The sequence below is a fragment of the Eretmochelys imbricata genome, chromosome 1, assembly GCF_965152235.1.
Source record: "Eretmochelys imbricata isolate rEreImb1 chromosome 1, rEreImb1.hap1, whole genome shotgun sequence".
Taxonomy (NCBI): Eukaryota; Metazoa; Chordata; order Testudines; family Cheloniidae; genus Eretmochelys; species Eretmochelys imbricata.
Genome location: NC_135572.1, coordinates 152,091,088 through 152,113,019, shown reverse-complemented (window position 1 = coordinate 152,113,019; position 21,932 = coordinate 152,091,088). Strand labels below are relative to the sequence as shown.

The 21,932-nt window shown below is 38.3% G+C and overlaps 1 protein-coding gene across 1 annotated transcript in view; it reads left to right on the top strand.

Annotated features, from left to right (window-relative positions):
* The window catches only part of CFAP47 (cilia and flagella associated protein 47), a 627,152-nt gene that overhangs the window by 260,008 nt on the left and 345,212 nt on the right, over positions 1-21,932 (top strand). Inside the window, exons 43-45 of the mRNA XM_077807214.1 lie at positions 4,324-4,432; positions 7,830-8,056; positions 17,707-17,887. Coding sequence (XP_077663340.1) covers positions 4,324-4,432; positions 7,830-8,056; positions 17,707-17,887 — 517 coding nt within the window. The remainder of the gene's footprint in view (positions 1-4,323; positions 4,433-7,829; positions 8,057-17,706; positions 17,888-21,932) is intronic.

The window sequence follows — 21,932 nt, the reverse complement described above, 5'->3', positions numbered from 1 at the left end:
TCCACAGGTTCGACCGATCACAGCTCCCACTGGCTGCGGTTTGCCGCTCTATGCCAATGGGGGCTGCGGGAAGTGGCGCGGGCTGAGGGATGTGCCAAAGGTTGCCGGTCCCTGCTCTAGAGCAAGAATGACAGTCAGTTAACATCAGTTAGATTGCAGAATGGTGCGAGGACCCCATTCTCACCAAATTCTGCCTGCAGTTGCTGTCTATCATCACATCTTTGATGCTTTCATGTTGAACAAGACCCAGTAGCAAGCGTCTGTCTTGTTTCAGAATCATTCTTTCCTCTCATATGCTAGCACAACCACAGCCAGGCATGCTGCTTTTTAAACTGTGAAACTACCTCCTTGTTTACCTCTCTATTGGCACTGTAGTGGTCTTGTGAAATGACAATGGAAGTTTAACTTACTTATAACAACACTTTTTAAAAACTTAAGTGATTAATTTTTAATAATCCTCTTGCTATTTAGAAGAAAAATTGAGGCTCTGACATGTCCTTCAGATATTAATGTAGATTTTTTTTCACATGAGGCGTTGTGGAAAAAATATGTATTGCCTGACACAGTGAATTAATGAGGCGGCCTTTAGTACTAGATCTTCATTTCTGGGGGTTGGTTCACATGCCAACTCTTTATTTAAGTGACTAATAAGCATTATAAAGTTATAGTTTTAAAAGTGTAGTGATTTAGAAAGTCCAGGCCTTCTCCACCTAAATATCTTGTGGAGGGAGAAGGTTCACTATCTTTTCCCCTTCCTGTGCAATTTAAAGACTTCTTTTATGTGGAGCTTTAAATTTTCTTGGAAATCATCAAATGGTATTTCCAAAAGGTTGTGAATGGAATTAGATTGTCTTGATGAAACACAGAAAATTTTCTTTAACTGTACTCCCTTTAGAGTTCTTTCAGGGGTCCCCACTGTAGGTGATGTGCTCACTTCAGGTATGCAGGCTCAGAATTTAGGAATAGTAATGTTCATTGGGGTTGTGTGTATAACCTGCCTACATCTTGCGTCTCAGGGCCAAGTATATATGAATCTCAGTCCCAACTGCCACTCATTTCCTTCTAGCTGCCACAGGAAATGAATAGGAACTCAGTGATATCCATTGTTTCCTCCATCAGTCACCTTCCATCTACTATTTTTCTTTGAGAAGCTGTAGCACTTAAAGACACAGCGGGTTGTGCTACCAAATGTACCATTATAAACCCATGTTCCCAGTTGCTTTATAACTGCCACATTTTAACCATTTGGGTTTAAGTTTTCATGCTTTCTCTCTACCTTGTGCTATTTTCTGGTAAAGTTTGAGCAAAATACATGCAACCATTTCTGAGTATGAAGCTAGAGAAAAACAGTTTTTTGAGAATTATTTTTTCCCAACCATTTTTTTAAAGAACTTTAGCATCTCTGTGCTTCGGAGCAAGGACTTGAGATTTGATGAGAGGATTAAATATGCCAAATCTATATGCAGGGCAAGGCTGACTGTGATCGCTAGATCACATTCCTGTCCAGAATCAGGAAAAGACATCAGTATTCTTGATTTCCAGCTGTCAATATTGTTCCACACTTTTAAAAGATATTAAGGCTGCAAAATTAAGCACTCAAACATTAAGAATATTCACTAAACCTCCCGAAACACCATAAACACGATTCCTCCTTCCCATTCTGCAATGTCAGGAAGAGTCTGAGCAAAAAGAAAATTGGCCTTACGGCCCTTGGAAATCAACACATTCAGATCTTGTCAAACCAAGTTTTGAATTGAGAGAGCTTCTTTTTACACATAAGTATGTTGGTATAATTAATGACAGAGAAAAAATAATGCTAGTAGAATGGAGTGTTAGCAACTGGTACTTTTATAAAAGTAGTTGTATATGCCAAGAGCTTTTACAGGGGCCTTATGGAGCCATAACATTGTCTCAAAAGGGAATAATTTCCATTTAAATTGGTTCCCCAGGGTGGTAATTAGTTTGTGGGTGGTACACAAGTTTTGTCATGGGTCTTAGTCCCCTCAAGAAAGATGTGTTTGAGCTCTTAAACCAAGGAAAGGGAGATAAATGCCATGGAATTTGAATAATTATCTTTTTACTAAGTTAGAAAACTTATAAACACTGTGTTTTTAGCTCTAGTGTGGAAAAAATCTTTACAAAGTGGTGAGTAAAGGTAAAATGAAAAACAGACTTATTTTAGGTCACTTAGCCCATTCTACAGGGAGCACTGGCGGCAGAGGGATGGACTAAATGACCTAAATAAGTCTTTTTTTCATTGCTGCCTGAACCATACCATTCCTAAGAAGGTTCACACAGATTTTGCTTGTATAAACCTTGGTGGAGGCCTGTAGTGGCAAATAGTTTGTTAGCGGTTAAAGCTGCAGCCATATGAGATGATTACATATTTCTTTTGCTGGCATGCAGGGCCACTAAAGGTCAGGGGCAGTCCAAAAAAGTGGGTGGTGTTAGCTTAAGGGGTGGGGTAGGAGTAAGGGGAGGTCACTAAAGCAGTGGGAATGGGTTTATAGATTCCTGCTGTATGGAACTTTGGGGGAACCAAGCTACCCCCAAAGCAGAAACCCTGAGGATAACATTGCCTGCTCTCTGCTGATGTGAATTCCCCTCAGCAACATGGAACTTATTGTTGCTTGGAGGTATAATTTACACCACCTTGAACCTTTTTTTTTTTTTTTTTTTTTTTTTTTGGTATCTAGTTCCTGTAGACTAGGATACTGCACACAAGTTGTTTAACATGCATTTTTATTATATTTGTTCTTTGTGTATTATGCCTTCTCAACAGTTTGAAATGCCATTTGTTCATCAGTGGATTTGTCCTTTCCATTTTGGTAAAACTTGTATTGTCCCTTTGTTTTCCCCTAGGTAACACTTCTGTTTATTTTCTTGGTTGTGCAGTGTTGTCATCAGTGATTTTGGCATAACTCTAGAAATCAGATTAGTTCGTTAACATAACTCCCTCAATTAGTGACAGTTTGAATTTAAAAGACAGTAAGTGGAAAAGGTTCAGTAACATTAAAGGACAGTCAGAACATGTAACTAGCTCACTCTCATCCCCACTCATTTTTCACTAGAGACTTATGAATTGGTTAACAAAATATTACTGGTTCAAATTTTTTTTTTACCAAATAGCTGAGCTGCTTTAAACTTTACAAAACTTCAAAATATTAAAAATTATGTAGTTTGAAATAATTTAAACTGTTTCATCCTTAAATGTGAACTATGCAGGCTGTTATTCTATTTGTTTAAAACAACTGATTAGAGAGGTTTTAAAAATGGCTACTGCATATGATCAGTAGTATATCCTTTTTTGTCTATTATCTCATTTGTGGCTCATGATATCCTAGCTCAGGCGTTTAACTGTAGTGGGATGAGTTAAAAAGAACTGAACTATTGTTATGAATTGCCCATCTCCCAGAGCAATGCAGTCAAATTTGAGAGAAACCAGGTGGTTTTAACAATTTATTGAAAGCTACAACAGCATCTAAATATGTGATCCTAGGCTAGAATTACAGCAAGTAAGTAAAATCTCACTCCTTGCTGGATGGTCCCGTAAGGTATACTGGCTGCAGAGAGATTGAACCTTTTCCTGTCTAGAGTCTGTCACCACTCCACCACACAGAGAAGCTGTTAACACACACATATATACTCTAGGCTAGCAGTAGTTAATAGGCAGACCGCAGGCCAAATCCAGATCACCAGACACTTTGAACGGACACTGAAACCTTTTTATTTACATATTATTATCATTGTTGTTGTTGTTTTTTATTATTTTCTCCTGAGTCTGGACCTTGACTAGTCCTTGACTAAGAAATTTGGACCTTGACAAAAAATAATTGATACTTCTGCTCTAGGCTGCACATGCACCCTGTGACATGGACTTGTACAGAATGTCCAGACATGCCCAACCATGGCTCCCTTTGCTGGAAAACGCAAAACATGTACTAAAAAGATAAACATTAAAAACAAGAAGCGTAAAGGTGCCTCGCCTGGGAACACAGGAGCTTCTAAGGGTGTGGCCCGTATGGGGGCTCTCCAGTCCCCTAGCACTATAAAAACTTTAATTCTAAAATTATTTGATTTCGCAATTTTAATTTTCACCATTACACTTACTTATCATAGGGTTTTTTTTGTAATATGGTCATTTTCTTCTTTATTTAAAAGCAATCTTAAAATAAAGGCTCTTCAAAATACATGAACCACTCTTATAAGTCAGATCTTCTGTATTACTAGAATAGTTTGTTTCTTTTGTTTGTTTTAATGGTTTATAATTTGTTCTGCATGAATTGCTCCCTGAATTGAAATGCATATGCTCCTGTGTTTCAGGTTGGAGAATTTGTTTACGTGGTGGAAGGAACATGTGGCATACCTTTGCCTTCAGGCTTGCTTCCTATGGATAGTCCAAATGTTCTGCGCATTAGCAGTACTTTAAAAGGTAAAGTAAATGAAAGGGGGAAAAATGAAACAGGGAAAACATCATCCTTTATAATGCGTTGAGCTCTCTGGCACGTAGGGGAAGGAAAATAAATACAGTAGGAAAGATGAGCCATTTTACAATGGAAGGAACCTTAGAAAGACATTGCAAAACAAACATGATCTAAAATTGTTCCTTTAGTCAGATGGTTTAGATTTTTTTTTTTTTTTTTTTGCTGCCTGACCTTTTTCAAATTAGAGGCTGCTTGCGAGCCTGCTGACCTGGTATGTCTCTGCAAGTAAACTAGAGTAAGTTTTCAGCTTGGCCATATCAATATTTTTCTATAGCTACTTTCCAAGATGCTTCAATCTTGTAGTACTGCAGCAGTAATTTGACACTACTTGAACCAGTACAAGCATCTCTTGCTTGTCTTAGAACTTTCCTAGATATGAAATACTGACACTCTGTATACACATTTGTTATGTCCTGATATGTAATCTGACACCTGTATTTCTTGGAGCACAATGAACTAGAGCCCAAATGTCTCAGCATGTCTCAGAAGTATCTCAATCAAAGAAATATGTAAGGCTCCTACTTTGAGTTCCTTATGGCTTGTCTACATGGTGTGGTGTTGTGTATCAGCTGCAATCCAAATTCTATTGTGCACCAGTGAGTTACTCACTAACTGACCTCTGAGGACCCTGTTGGTGTGCACTAAAAGTTCCCTAGTGCATGTTAACATCGTCCTGTTTCAAACAATACTATGTCATCTAGCACTAAGGAACTTTAGTGAGCACCAGCAGGGTCTTCGTGGACAGTTAGTTTAATGACATGCTGGTGTACATTGGAATTTACACTCCAGCTGTTGCGCACTTGTGCACCGTCTAGACAAGTCTTTACTTACATTTATACAGCATTACATCCTTGATATTTCATTACACCCTTAATTTAGCTTCTGGATCTCAAGGTGAGTTCTGGAGAACAATCCTGAAACTTTGTTCAATTAGTATTGTCCAAATCCACCTCCTTCAGGAGTTGTTTCTGTTTGTTAATGGGCTGGGAATCTATGGAGGCAAAAGTCAGAGGGAAAGGTTATTTACTTAGAATCTGTAATTCTTTGAGTAATTGTCTCTCTAGCTCTTTGTTCACTGAATATAGATCCACACAGCAAATTATCTGAAAAGTGACAGTTACTTGGGAAGTGACCTTTCTTTCATGGGTTGTGATTCAGACACACTCTTGCATGGCCATTTAATGAGGTCTGACCAGCTCTGTCAGTATGGGACTATTTCTCATGTGGATAATGTGCCTCCAAGAGACTCTGGGAGACAGGGACACCTTTAAATGCAATACAATCAAAGAGAAATATAGCATTTATTACACCAGTTTAAGAAAGATGAAATGTAACCATCTGTATTTAACCATCTCTAAACGATTGCTTTGGGCCCATCTCTCTTTAAAATACATAATTTTTTAAACATACTCAATTTTTTGTGAGGAAAAATCAGCAGCTTGGACTGTAAACTCCTGAGATGATGCCCTCTAATTATAGCAAGGAGTATATTTATCTGCTGCTTTTGGAAGTGTGTTAATCATCGCCCACTTCTTGTTCTACAACACATACGGCCGTAGGTAATTCAAGACCTCTTTACACTATATGAACTTGATGGCTTACATGAGCTATACAGAGACCTTCTTTCCTCTGGGCAAGTTATCTAAAGAATTTGCTCTTTAACTCACTGTCTCTAAATAAATGCCAGTTAGATTCATTACTATAATATATAAAAATTGAAACCAAAGGGGAAAAATAAGGGGAAAGTCATGTCATGTGTTACAGTACCAATGACTGTGTTCCTATTAGGTACCTTTTAAAAGATTTAGCACATTGTAGCCCCTCAGACTGAGCCATCTGTAGCCAGGGAGTGCTGAGTTTCAGAATAATGTTGTCATTATGATAGCAGTAAAGTACAACATTTATAGTGAGCTCTAGGCTTTTACTGGTATTTTCTGCCCAGTGCCAGTTCCTGCCATGTTAATAACCTGTGAGTTCTTCAGATGCATCATTCTGAATTGAATAGTTCATGCCTCAGCCATTTTAAACCACATCAGGCTGAAACTTGAGGTACAGATTCACAGGTGGCATGTAAATGCTAAAACACTTTAATCTGCACACTCTAATGCATGACTCTCTGATATGCTTTTTTGTGAGACTACAAGACTTTCCTTCATTCTTCTTCCCAGTAGCTTGTCTCTCATTCCTCTCAATACGGTTATTGAACATGCATTATCGAAACCCTGCTGTCTGGGTTAAGTATTCCATCAGGACCTGTTCCTGCCTCTGCTGTTCATTGTGGTGATGGAACTTAGGTGAAGCCTGGAACAGCAGTGAAGAGGCACATGTCAACCATAAAACCCACTTTACTATGGGGCCTGGAGCCAACCAGCACAGCCCATGAGTGATCGTGTGTTTAAAACCTGGAATGGGTTGCTAGAAATCTGGGTTCCATTCCCATCTCTAGCACAGATTTCCTCTGTGACCTTGGACAAGTTATTTAATCTTGCTGTGTCTCACTTCCTCTGTCGTATGAGGATAAAACTCCCTTTCCGGTTGTCTTACCTATTTAGATTGTAAACCCTTTGGGGTAAGGGGATTGTCCCTGATTATGTGTTTGTACTGTGCTACCACAGAAAGGCCCCAATTTTAGCTGGGGGCTTTAGGTTCCAGGGTAGTATAAATAGATGTATTGCCTCACTCTATAATGGGAAGACATTTTGGAGATATGTTCCACAGTAGGTAGTGAGGGAGGTAGGTGTGTGTGTGAGTGTGTGTGTGTGAGAGAGAGAGAGAGATCTCTCAATAACTAACAGACAGCTGTGGAATTCACCTTCAGAAGATACTGAAACCACCACAAATTTTACTCCCTTCTTATCAGAATCCTATCACTTTGACCTAGCCTTACCAACCGAACAACACTTACGAACAAATGGGAGGAGGGTGGTAGGAACAATATTGATTGGGGAGGATAGTTAGAAAGATATATATATTCACTGTGCTTTACTTTATAATTTGTAAGGACCTCTGACACCCCAGTGATGAGGCAGTATGAAAGCTTCAGTAGATTGTTGATAATTATTCCTCCCATAAATTTCATTAGATGAAAAGAAAATTAGTAAAAATATACCTTTTTGTTGACTATGAATAGGACCTTTCCATTTTGATTTCAATCTGTGTTTTCAGTCCTTTTTCCTGGTTGAAAGTTATAATTAGTCTAAAACTCAAAATAATATAGCAAAGCTTACATTGTTACATAAAACTATAAAGGAATTGAATTTAATATTTTTGCTTGTGTTCTGGGCTACTGAATAAAAAAGGCATACAGTTGTAATAGCAGCTGACAAATGGCTTTTTTTATTGCAGGTCGCAATGCAGTACAGCCAGTTCTGTGCTTGAAATGCAGTCTCACTGATATTCTTGAAGAAAAGCTGAAGATCCCATTGATTAATGAAGCTAGGGAGAAGGCTCTGGCCATTGCAGCACAGCAGCAGATGTCAGCTCTCGAACACGAGCGAAGAAAGGTCACAGGAACACTGGAGAGCAGCAGTGTTCGAGTTGCAGTTGCAGCCTTAGGGCTGTCCAAAATTGAGGTAAAAAACACAGTAAATCTAGCAGAATATTACATAGCTTCTCTTTATTTGTGAGACTGGGTTTGTTAAATTTCAGAAAGTACCATCAAATACGTAAAGAAGTTATGGCTCTCTCTCTCTCACACACACACACGCGCGCGCACACACAGATATTATTTTGTTTGTTCTCAAGGACATCACAGTACTGGTTTTGAATTTTTTTGAAAAAACAAAAACCCAAACTCCTCAAAAACAAGTGACATCAGTTCAGTTAGTCTGTGCTGTGTGATTCTTCTCTGAAAACGTGACTGTAAAAGTTTCCATACTCCATGTAACAGATCTAATTATTGGTATCCTCTTTTCTGTGAATTTGTAATGGTTTCCTTTTCTTTATTCCGTTACCATGAGCTACTGTTTAACCATAAGCGTATTCAAACAGGATTCATAAGAAACAAGAAACATATGCTAAGCAGGTAGTACAGATATGCTGTCAAGAGACTCTGTGACCTCCTTGTACCCTAAATGTTACTAAATTGCATTTATCCATTGATAACTTAGACATGCACAGTGTGTTTGTCACATTTGTGAACTGATATCTTAGCAAGAACATCATAGCATTTTTGAAAAAGTAAAATCTTATAAGCAGTGAAGTGTAGTTTAGATCTTCTAGCTTTATTGTGGTAGACTTAAGGACTTCAACCCTACTTAGCTTAACAAAGAGAAGGCTGGATGACTTGATGACTTGATTACAGTCTGTAAGTACCTACACAGGGAACTAATATTTATAATGGGCTCTTAATTTTAGCAGAAAAAGGTATAACAGGATCCAATGGCTGGAAGCTGAAGCTAAACAAATTAATACTGGAACTCGGTCATAAATTTCGCAAAAAGAAAAGGAGTACTTGTGGCACCTTAGAGACTAACCAATTTATTTGAGCATAAGCTTTCGTGAGCTACAGCTCACTTCATCGGATGCATACTGTGGAAAATACAGAAGATGTTTTTATACACACAAATCATGAAAAAATGGGTGTTATCAGTACAAAGGTTTTCTCTCCCCCCACCCCACTCTCCTGCTGGTAATAGCTTATGTAAAGTGATCACTCTCCTTACAATGTGTATGATAATCAAGGTGGGCCATTTCCAGCACAAATCCAGGGTTTAACAAGAACGTCTGAGGAACCGGGGTTGGGTGGGAGGGCGGGTAGGAAAACAAGGGGAAATAGGTTACCTTGCATAATGACTTAGCCACTCCCAGTCTCTATTCAAGCCTAAGTTAATTGGAATTCATTTGCAAATTGGATACAATTCAGCAGTCTCTCTCTGGAGTCTGGTTTTGAAGTTTTTCTGTTGTAATATCGCAACTTTCATGTCTGTAATCGTGTGACCAGAGAGATTGAAGTGTTCTCCGACTGGTTTATGAATGTTATAATTCTTGACATCTGATTTGTGTCCATTTATTCTTTTACGTAGAGACTGTCCAGTTTGACCAATGTACATGGCAGAGGGGCATTGCTGGCACAAGATCTCTATCAAGCATTCTTACAACTACAATACCCACCTGCGGAAGTGAAGAAACAGATTGACAGAGCCAGAAGAGTTTCCAGAAGTCACCTACTACAGGACAGGCCTAACAAAGAAAATAACAGAACGCCACTAGCCGTCGCCTTCAGCCCCCAACTAAAACCCCTCCAACGCATTATCAAGGATCTACAACCTATCCTAAAGGATGACCCAACACTCTCACAAATCTTGGGAGACAGGCCAGTCCTTGCCTACAGACAGCCCCCCAACCTGAAGCGAATACTCACCAGCAACCACATACCACACAACAGAACCACTAACCCAGGAACCTATCCTTGCAACAAAGCCCGTTGCCAACTGTGCCCACATATCTATTCAGGGGACACCATCACAGGGCCTAATAACATCAGCCACACTATCAGAGGCTCGTTCACCTGCACATCTACCAATGTGATATATGCCATCATGTGCCAGCAATGCCCCTCTGCCATGTACATTGGTCAAACTGGACAGTCTCCACGTAAAAGAATAAATGGACACAAATCAGATGTCAAGAATTATAACATTCATAAACCAGTTGGAGAACACTTCAATCTCTCTGGTCACACGATTACAGACATGAAAGTTGCGATATTACAACAGAAAAACTTCAAATCCAAACTCTAGCGAGAGACTGCTGAATTGGAATTCATTTGCAAATTGGATACAATTAACTTAGGCTTGAATAGAGACTGGGAGTGGCTAAGTCATTATGCAAGGTAACCTATTTCCCCTTGTTTTTTCCTACGCCCCCCGCACTGTTCCTCAGGCGTTCTTGTTAAACCCTGGATTTGTGCTGGAAATGGCCCACTTTGATTATCATACACATTGTAAGGACAGTGATCACTTTAGATAAGCTATTACCAATAGGAGAGTGGGTTTGCTGGGGGTGAGGGGGGGAAGAAAACCTGGATTTGTGCTGGAAATGGCCCACCTTGATTATCATACACATTGTAAGGAGAGTGATCACTTTACATAAGCTATTACCAGCAGGAGAGTGGGGTGGGGGGAGAGTAAACCTTTTGTAGTGATAAACACCCATTTTTCCATGATTTGTGTGTATTAAAACATCTTCTGTATTTTCCACAGTATGCATCCGATGAAGTGAGCTGTAGCTCACGAAAGCTTATGCTCAAATAAATTGGTTAGTCTCTAAGGTGCCACAAGTACTCCTTTTCTTTTTTGCGAATACAGACTAATATGGCTGTTACTCTGAAACCGGTCATAAATTTGTAACAGTGAGAACAATTAATCGTTGGAACAATTTACCAAGGGCTGTCAAGACTAGATGTTTTTCTAAAAGGTTTGCTCTAGGAATTATTTCAGGGAAGCTCCGTGGCGTGTGTTATACAGGAGGTTAAACTAGATGATCACAATGGTCCCTTCTGGCCTTGGAATCTATCAATCTATTGTTTAGAGACATTCCATCAGGAATTGGATCATTTCTCTTGTAGTAGTGTTACTGAACTTGTAAAGACCTAGAGAATGATATGTTAATTTTTTTAAAAGTCAAATTTTAGTATCTGAGTAAATCCAGAATATCTGCAATGCCACTGAACATACAAGCACAGTTCCATTATGAAAATAAAATGTAACTGTATATCAATGATGATCCAGGTCCTGGGCTGTATAATTAAGCTCCCTCTGGATCTTGGAGCCATCTGACCATCAGGTAGATCCCTGGACAGCTCTCTGTTATGCCAGTCTTGTAGCCATACCCTGTTTTCCCTGGATGTATCCCCAGTGCTCTGCGGTAGAGGGTAGCACAGACGTTGCTAAAGCAGCCTTCTGCCACTAGAGGATTCCCCTATACAAGGGAAATCCTTTACTTAGCAGTTAAATTGGCTGTAACATTCCTTTGTGCTGCCAGAGCTATACAAGGCAGTCTTAATGGGCCGAAGAGCCTGCCTTTTACATAATATCTAATTCAATCGGTTAAACATTGGTATGGGAATTGTGGTCTTCTCCCCTGTGTTCGAGAGCATTAAGGTACAGTATACATTAGTGCAAATAGTCTTATGAATAGTAACTGTGGTTACTGAAAGAAAAAGAAGTGAGAAAAATACCATATAATAGTAAAGCAAATGAAGCTGTTAAGCTGTTATGTGTGTGTGAATGTACGGATTGTGGTGAGGAGTGGGGTACAAAGACAACTCCCACTCCTAGGTCCCCAAGGAAATTACCCAATCTCTGTGTGTCTCACTTTATGAAGTTTTCTTTTAAACACTAATATTGCAAATTAATATGTATAAAATAAGAATAATCTACACTTTATCTATCCATTTACAGTGTGTTCCTCACCATGGGGTGAAATCCTGACTCCATAGGACTCAGATTTATGTTAGGGGGGCATGATATATATCCATGGTATCTAGCCTTAAATTTCTTCCTCTAGGATGCTAGCTAATCACTTGCTGTTTCACTCGTTTTTTGAGTGTTTCACACATAATGCTTCTGTACCTTTTAATTCATACTGCACAAAGAATCTGCTGTACTGGAGCATTAACTCTGGATTTAGTCAGGCCTGGGAAGATAGTGGGAGTAAGTTTAGTGTCTTGTACCAGTAGTCATGCTAAAACCTAATGAGAGTCCTAATATGATTTGAAGCTTAGGGTGGTTGATGAGAATCAAGATTAGGTAAGATGTCAAAATATTTGAAATGTCACATTTGAGAATCAATAATAAAAAAGTATGAGGTGAATATAATATGCAGAGAGAGCCCTTTTCCTTGCGCCGGAAATATTCTTTTGGCAAATATTACTCCAAGAGAAATATCATGGAGCTTAGTTTTGATGCAGAAGAGATTTATTTAATGGAGAAATATATTGGTTTTAATCTATTTGGTAAACCACTGTAAGGTTTAAACTCCGAAAAGCGATCATAATAAAGTCTGTCATAAATTCACATTTATTGGTCACATAAAAACAGTTTATAGTGTAGAAATTATGAAAGAGTTTATTGAAGAAGCTTGTGAGTAGAGTTATGTTTTACAATTTAGTCTGAAGCTCAAGGGCTACATTCTGGTTTGATGTCTGAATTGCCTAAAAAATCTGTAGTTTGGCAAAATTTATATAGATTTGTGAAGTCATTTAGAAAGGATTTTATAGATTAGTACATAAGTAAAGAAGCTTTTGCTACAGATCCAATTACATGTATGAACAGAAGGCGAGTGCTATCTACATTATTATTGCTTGCCATCCCTACTTTGGTACCTCTAAAACTGAAATGATGTAGATCTTTATTCTTAGTAATGGTTGTGTTTGCCTTTTATTTTGTAATTCTGTTAAGGAGCACAGTTGTAACTGAAGAACTTGTTCTTGGAAGTCAAAGTAAAAATGCAGGTTCATGTCTGTACAGTATGTGACCTTCACCCTTACACATAGATGGCTGAATGTCCTCTCTATTTTTGGACCACTTTGCTAAAAATTTTCCTTGTAATTATTTCTTCTTATCATACAAAGAGCAGTTTATGCTGAGTCCCTGGCAATTGTGTTTATTAGATGAATAATGCATCTTTTCCTCTCTCCAGTGAAACCCTGATTATTTTCTTATGCTATTGTGCTCTTGGCCAAAAGCTCTAAATCAGGATTGGCACAACATTGTACAGGCAGTGCACAAACAAAGTATAGGGAGAGACAGTCCCTAACCCCTGAGAGCTTGGGATCTAATGAACACAGAAACAAAAAATGGGTGAGAGGAAAGGGCTATAACATACAGATAAATGATCGAGGTGATGATCATTATGTGAATGTTTTTATTAATGGCGAGTGATGGAAAATGGTAGGGGGGAGTTTATATAAACAAAGATAATAGGAGGAAAGGGAAGGTGAACACTGAAGAGAGGAAAGAATAGAATGGAGCAGGGCAGGCTGGGAGGGCTGCTAGAGAAGGGAGTGCGATGAGTGGAGGAAGCAAGAGGGCGGGGGAGGGTCAGAAAATCAACAAACACTAAGAAATGTCCAGAATCCATAGTGTAAAATGTACTCTGCTGTCATCACTAGTTCTGAGAGCTGTGTAGGTCTGGAAATGCAGGTGGGTCCCCAACACGGTCCCTTCCCTGTTTTGGATCTGCATTGCTGCCCTCTGTCCCCAGTGATTGGCTCAGCCTTAAGAAGCACCTGCTTGTCCTCCTCTTACCCCATATAACTGTGTGGAAAGGGTTCTTGGGACCCAATGCCTAATTAAGTCCTAGCTGAGTGAAGTAATGTTAGGGATCCAGCTGAGGCTCTCCCATCCTCCAGCTTTTGTGCTGGAGTCTCTGTTCCTGGGGGCTTTCAGCTCTTTCTCTTGGGGATGCTGGGTTTTTATGACCTGGTGCCTTGGGATGGTGCGAGTAAGCATTTACACTCTGCTGGAGTTCTGGTCTAGGGGAGGTGAACAAGGGGTTCTATCTTGGTCTTTATCCAGCCTCACCACTGCTCTGCTACCCTGACTCAGACCATTGTAGGAGTCCTCTGTTACAGATGCTTGGCTCTGACCATGGCTCTTCTCTCACCTTCCCCCTCAGTCATGTGACTCTAAGAGGGCATTTTAAACAGTACATTTTAAACAACAATAACAAAAGAGATCTTGGTTCTCAAATTCTGGTCTCAGTTGCCTTTTTAGAAATGAGATCATAATTGGGCCCATAATCTTTTTTGTCCCACTGCTCAGTGTTTGTCTTCTATCAAAGTGAAAGGATGGGGGTGTGTGTGTGTGTGTGTATGTATACACACATATATACACACACACACACAGTCTTTTACAGAAAAGGATCCTAGAATTTTTCATAGTTAATTGCAGGCTATACACAAAACCACAAATAAACTATATAGATTTTACTCCATCATTCAGGCAGCATCTGTTGATGTACAGTGAAAGAGGGTACAATGTCCTCATTTCGGAGAACCTTTGAGCACAAAAAAACTGAGAGTCAGGGTATAAAGTCATTTTATTAGAGAGGGGTTAGAAGTCATAGGCCAGAAGGAACAAAGAGAGTTAAAATGAGATTTGAAAATCGTCAGAGAGACCATTAGGTCTAGGGAAGCTCCCACACTGCCTCAGTCACCTGTAGCAGAAGAATCTACAATGCACAGAAAAGGGGGATGGGATACTTGGGGAGCAAACAGGATGGGCTGCAAAACAGAAAAAGTCAGAAAGACAAGGGTGGCTACTCTTCAGAGAATATTAATAAGTTAATGAAGTCTGATGCTTGTAACAAAGCCTATTTTTCTATCTGCTCATACTGCAAACTCACCCGGGAACTGAAAGTCAATTATGTTCTTCACCAGTAATAAAAATTTCACATTTTGGAACATCATTAGCAGTTACTTTGATGCATGTGCCAGAATAAAATGTGCCGTGCTCTCTTACAGTTGTATTGGCTGTACAGTGATAACTGGAGTAAAAATTAGTAAACATTTGTGTTTATTGCTAAATAAGCAGATATGATTTGGAATACATACAAAGGGAACAGATCCGTTGAATAACAAGGTACATTTTGTTACCCTTTCAGTGTTAACTACTCCTTATTCCCCCCCCCCCCCACTCCTCCTTACATAAAAGTTTCAGGCTTCCTAGCTGTCACCTCTCTTGGGCAGAGATTTGCATCAGTCTGTTTCTCGAGACTGGGGGCTTAGGCTTGCAGTCCATCTGTGCTTAAAAAAATTTTAGCCTTAAAAAAAATGATGATATTGATCTAGGTATGACAGTCAAAATGTTTACCACCTTTAATAAAGTTTGATAATTTCATATCTCATGTCAGAGATGTTTTTCTCATATTTTAAAAATAGGGGAGAAATGTGAGCATGGACCCCCCCAAAATACTTAAATGCATATGAAAATCATAATTTCTTCAAGATCAGCACAATTTATCTCTATATGTTCAGTGTTTCCACTGAAAAAATTGCTACCAAATAATTACATTATTACTAAATTTATCTGGGTTTCTCCCATTATATTGAATTTCTGACTTCAGTAAAATGTTGGACAATCATCTGATACCACTAGCATCCAAGCTATGGCTGCCAATTTGTTATCCAAATACCCCATAGATTTGGAGACTGAATAAACAGAGGGATTTATTTGTTCAGTTCTGTGACTCCTGTCGTAAACAATAAAGATGAGCACTCTTATTCCAAGCTGCCTCACTGATTTAAAAATAATACCACTTCTGCCCTGGGACAGGCTAGTTGGAATAGGTTATTGCTACTGTCAGATAAATGATTTGTTTCAACTGTTGAATTTTGCGGGTATTGTCAGTGTATTTCCAGCCTCAAATAAAAGAAAGTAGATAATGAAGTCATCCAATTTGTTACCTCAAGAAGCAACTCTGCTTGTCCCATTTGTAAATATGTCCTGAAAAAATACATAGTACCAAAAAAAATTGAATTTTCTGTTTAAGTAAGTAATGCCTTAGTCATACATGACTATCCAGATATGTTTCATGGAGAAGGGATTTTGAACATACTCATACATTTTTATATATTGTTGTTTGAGTAATCGTATATTAGCAATTGAAGTTTAACAAAGGGCCCCACATCTGCTTTAAGGTTTCATAGAAGTTTAATCTCTCCCTCGAAAAAATGCAGAATAAAGCATATAGGCTGTGTTCTGCCTTGTCCTGCTTGAATTATTGATTCAAACAGTACTTGACAGTATCCCTTTTAATAATGATAATCCTATTTAGCATCTAACTTTTTGGATTTTTCTCCTTCACAAATCAATTCCATAATTAAAAAATGCAATGCAATGCATTTCTTCCGTCAACAATTGTGCACATTTTCTACTATATTTAGTAAGAGTTGTAGCATTAGCACAGGGAGAAGATAGATCTTAAAGTATGAATAATATTGTGTCTGACTTCACTAATAAAAGGATCAATTTTAAATTCAGATTCACTTTTATGAATTCCCTCTACAATGTCCCACTGTTGGGAAGGATGTGCCTTGGCACAATGGGACATAGCATTATTTAAAAGTAGTAGCAACTGCGGATAGACACATGCCCTTCCCACCCAGCTGAGTATTTGAAGCAGTAGAAAAAACAGGTTGGATGCCTCTCACCACATATAGCTTAACAACGGTTTCCCTATACCATAAACTTGTATAATTTAGAGAGGGAGAGGGAGCTGTAAAAGCTGTATTGAGAAAACTGGCAAAAATGACCAATGATGATGAACAAATTTTTAAGCTTAGGTACATAACAAGGACTATTTTTGAAGTATGGTTACTTTCTGACGTTATTTGCTGAACTAGCTGGTAACTGCTGACCATGGCAGTATGGTAGAGATACCGTAATATTTGATAGGCCATGCTACTTTTGAGTAATTTAATGTATTAAATCATTAAAGTAATACTGTGATGCCGCCATAGTTTAAGTCAAGTTTAGTTTTTTGGTATGATGGTTGAATGCATACACTGAATTCAAGCTAGTCACCCATTAATATTGTGTTGATCAGAAATCCAAAAATGCCTTTTACCAAAAGTAAGAATGTTTTTGTCCTGAAAATTCCTTGTACTCCCTCTGATTCATAAACCTCAGTAAAGTATCTTGGAAATATCACTTTATCTCAGTTTTAATTGATTACTTATAAAGCAGTATGCAAACTCCTCCACTCCCCACAAGAAATGTTTGTCACTTTATTGGACTTCCCTTGTTCTTATCGTTGTTCAGCAATTCTGAAGACTTGGTGAAAAAATTCCATAAGTTTCCAGTTCAGAGTAACAAGTTAAAAAAATTCATTATTGTTTTAGTATATTTTCTTTTTCCTTTCTTACCTTCCTTGAAAAGCTTTAGAGAGTTACAGTTTGTTTCTGAGCAATGTGAGAACACTTTCAGGCACATGTAAGGAGGCTTGTAGATCACAAAATTTGTTCACATCTGTAAGAGAAAGAGTTTCCAGATTCATTTTTATCCATTTGATTCACTATTTTGCAACTTAGAATTAATTGTATGGGGAACCCATCTGTAGTAATATTTGCAAAAGTTAATAATCAGCTATTCTACCTGTTTAATTATACACCCTTATTTTGTTTCAGTCTGAGTCTCTAAAACAGAATTTATTTACTTTTAAAGTCTTTATTATGGTTGCACTTATTCAGACTTACATATTGTTCCTTTATTTGCAGAGAGATGCACTGTATAGGCCCACTAAATACCCCCCAAAGTTAAAATCTGTGGACTACAGTATTGAAGTGAGCATGCCAGAATATTTTGAAATCCCTGAGAAACTCTCTATTCCCATGTCAGCAACAAGCGTTAATTTTAAAGCCTTTTCAGAGGAAGACCATCAGGCTGTGAAAGCAACAGGTAATAAGCAATTTATTATTTGAACTGCAACTGATAACTTTGCATCCTTAAATTGTCTCCCTCTCCCAATTCTTTCCCACTATATCCACAAAAGTTATATCTACACAGCATTTTGGAGCGAGTAGCAGCAAGCCTCTCAACCCAGGTGTTCCACAATGGCTCATCTGATTTTAATAGTTTTTTTGGATGGGTGGGGGTTCATAAGTTCAGAACAAACATTTCAAAGTCATAAAGCAAAGCTTACTTATTTTCTTATAGCGTGGAATATGGACATTTTCAAGTGAGATTAGCGCATATTCAGCAACTTACAAATATTTCAGAAAGTCTAAACACTAAATATTTTCTCAGAAGACTAATACCTATTTTGAGCAAAACTAACATATAGGTGAACAGGTTTGGTCTCCAGCTTTGAGTTTGTTAGTTCTTAGCTAATGCCTGCAGCCTGGACAAGAACTGGCATCTGGCCTGCCAGCCTCACAGTCTCAGCCTTATTGCTTTCTAACTCTTACCTTTTCCACTGAGATTTTAAATATTTTCTCTATTGCACAGAACCTTTTGAATTTCAGTCTCCCTCTGCTATTAATTTTTTACAACTTTGAAAATGTGTTAATTACTTTTATAAAACATTTTGAGCAGTTGGTATAGAAATCTTATTTTTCAGTTTGCTGTAATTTATGTGTCATGCTATCTAGGCGTAGGTATAGTCATGTGTAATAATAACAGGAAACCAGTGCTGATGTAGCTTTTTGATTCAAGTTTCAGTATATTTCTTGTCATCAGCTTGTGCTAGTGAAAGGCAGTTGGGAGCCTTCGAAGGGTTACGTTCGCATTGTCCTGGAACCTTAAAACTCTCTCTGTCCTGTGAGAAGTGAATATTGTCCACAGACCATTGATTGAGAACTGCTGGCCTGACTAGTCATTAAGATATTACATATGTGCAGCATAGGTCTGACAATTAAATTTCCCTTTTGTCTTTCTTTTCTTAAGAAAACAAAAAGCATAAAACAACAACTACCCATTCACATTAATATTTACAATATGGTCCCAACTAGGGTTTGAATTTCATGCTTCATTGAGATTTAGCGAGTTTTGCAAGTATAGTTCACTCACTGACGAAGTGAAAAGGATGGGAAAGGAGTGAGTGGCATTATTGCTACTGTCATTTTTCTCCAAGGCTGTGTTACCTGGATTGCGACGCATACAAAAAATAACAGCTGAGGATAGCAGGAACAGGGGAAAAAAACCCATGGAAAGTTCATTTTTAATCTCCTGTATGACTGTGTTCTGTGTGTTTCAATGAGAGATTTATACCCACTCCTACCCAGATTTATCCCAGCAGTAATTCCTGGACCAGACAGGCCAGCCAGAGACAGGCCAGGCTGTGTATTGTGAGGTTACAAAAGAGGAGGGTCCTTGCAAGGCTCTGCTAAAATCTAAGGGCCTGATCTGGTGAACAGACCCTTGAAATCATTGAGACTCTATGCATGAGTAATGAGTGGTGAATGTTGGTCTGTTTACAGGAAAAACCCTTAGGCATGATGAACACCTAGTCACCTGATAAATATGCTGATAAATTATTTCTGATAGCTTATTTCTTCTATTTTTAATTTTTACACCAAACCTAGTGAAGGGCCTTAGCACTCAATAAAGACTGTTTACATGCAAAATTTGAAGACTTATTTGCTCAGCCATTTTCAAATTATTGATCAGCAAAGAAAGTCTTCAGATGTTATATTAGGAACATAGTAATTGCCATTCTGGATCAGGCCAGTGGTCCACCAAGTCCAGGGTCATGTCTCTGAGAGTGTCCATTACCAGATGATTCACAAGAAGGTGCAAGAAACTCCAGGGTGATTAATTTAAGAGCAACCTTCCTATAGGGAAAGTTTCCTCCTAACCCTTTGCTTAGAAGTTGGCTTATGTCCTGAAGCAGGGGAGTTCATATCCCATCCAAAGTATATGCATAGTCGTTCCCCCTGCCAAACCTTTCATTCTTCAGTAGCTTTGAAATGTTGAACTTGGCCTTTAAAATTTCATTCTTTTTAGAGTTCCTTGAGGGTAGTGCTAAAACACAAATACTATCAACAATCTTCATCTGTATCTCAAGCTACAATAATACAAATAATAATAACAATAATAATAATAATAATAATAAAACTTCCATTCTGCCACTGCAGTTATGATCTTGTACTGAATAGACTGGTTTATACTTCTCTTGTATCCTCTGGAATGGGGAACTTTATATTTCCTGTGCCAAGGTGGCCTTTTTGTTATTTCTTTTGGTTTCTGGAACAGTAAGCAAGAGTATGTCCTATCTTCTCTTCTTGAATTTTTATAAAAACAAAGTAGCCTTTTGTCCAGGTCATATGTATTTACCTATAGTGATTTTACAGCTGTTTTTGAACTGGTCAATCTCATTGTTATTGTTTTTCCTTTCATAAGCGTTAATCTGAAACCTAGGGTATGTCTTCACTACCCACCGGATTGGCGGGCAGCGATAGATCCAGCGGGGATCGATTTATCATGTCTAGTCTAGATGCGATAAATGGACCCCCGAGTGTTCTCCCGTTCACTCCTGTACTCCAGCACTGCGAGAGGCACGGGCAGAGTCTACGAGGGAGTGGCAGCAGTCGGCTCACCGCGGTGAAGACACCACGGTAAGTCGATCTAAGTATGTCAACTTCAGCTATGTTACTCACGTAGCTGAAGTTGCATAACTTAGATTGACCCCCCCAGTGTAGACCAGGGCCTAAATTCACCCTGTATAAATGTGATGTGAAATAATTATCCAGGCATAATAATTCTTATGGAAGTTCACATAACTTTGTAATTTATGAAGATAAGTGCAAAGGGTGAACAATTGTCATATAATTGGTATGATCTTTATGTGTTCTGTCTCTTTTGTCAGCTGCTTGTGTTATGTTTTAAATGGGAAGTAATCAACAATTGTTTGTCTATATGAGGAAACTGAATGGAATAGCTACTGATGAATAAGTTATTACACAACAGCTATTCCAGAATATTTGCCTGTGTGGACATTCTATGCCAAAATAAAAGTCACTTCATTCCAGAATAATTATTGTGCTTTGGAAGTTCACTAATTATTCCAAAATAAATGTGATTTTATTCTGGAATAGAGTGTCTACGTGGGTAGCCATTCCAAAATAGCTGTTCCAGTCAATTTCCTCATATAGACAAGCCCTAAGAAATGAGGTAGTAACATGATCCATAGTACCTGCAAGAGTACACCATCAAGCTATCAGACAAGGAAAATGGCCTAAATGTCACAACAAATACCTGACTAAAGTGAAAGTAAATAGGTAGTCTATGTTTATTTCTCATACAACTGCTATTTAAATACCTCTGCATTTACTTGGTTGACTTCCATTTTTTTCAGTACTGGTGAAGGTTATTTTTTCCTGAATTAGCAAAACTGAAAAAAGAAAAAGGAGTACTTGTGGCACCTTAGAGAAGGTGCCACAAGTACTCCTTTTCTTTTTGCGAATACAGACTAACACGGCTGTTACTCCAAAAATGAAAACAGATTCTGATTGATCTTTGGCAGTTCAAAAATAACCATAAATTAAAAGCCACTTGTATTGTAGGCTAGAAACTTGGTACTGTATATATTATGCTTTTGACAGTCATTATTAAGAGGTTGGAATCTATTCAGATATTTAAAATGTTGGTTTCCAGTACTGGCACTAAGCTAAGCCGGGGTGGAGGGACAACTGACTGCATAAAGTTAAGATAGTGTTGAATACTCAAAGTTATTTCTTAGAATTTTACCTTGAATAGAGATTAATGAAAATGTACTGGGTTTAGTCTTATTTTGTTTAAACTTATGGATACGGTATATATGGCGGAATGTCTTACATGGGACACATGGCCAATTTCTTTACCCAAAAAGTTATGAATTGTCAATATGATTACTGAAAATCTTTGTGATGGGTGCAGGAAATCTTGAAAGATAACAAAATGGAAATCAAATGTCTCAGGGAATCCCTTGCAAGCCTCTTGACAAAATATTATATAATATTCACTG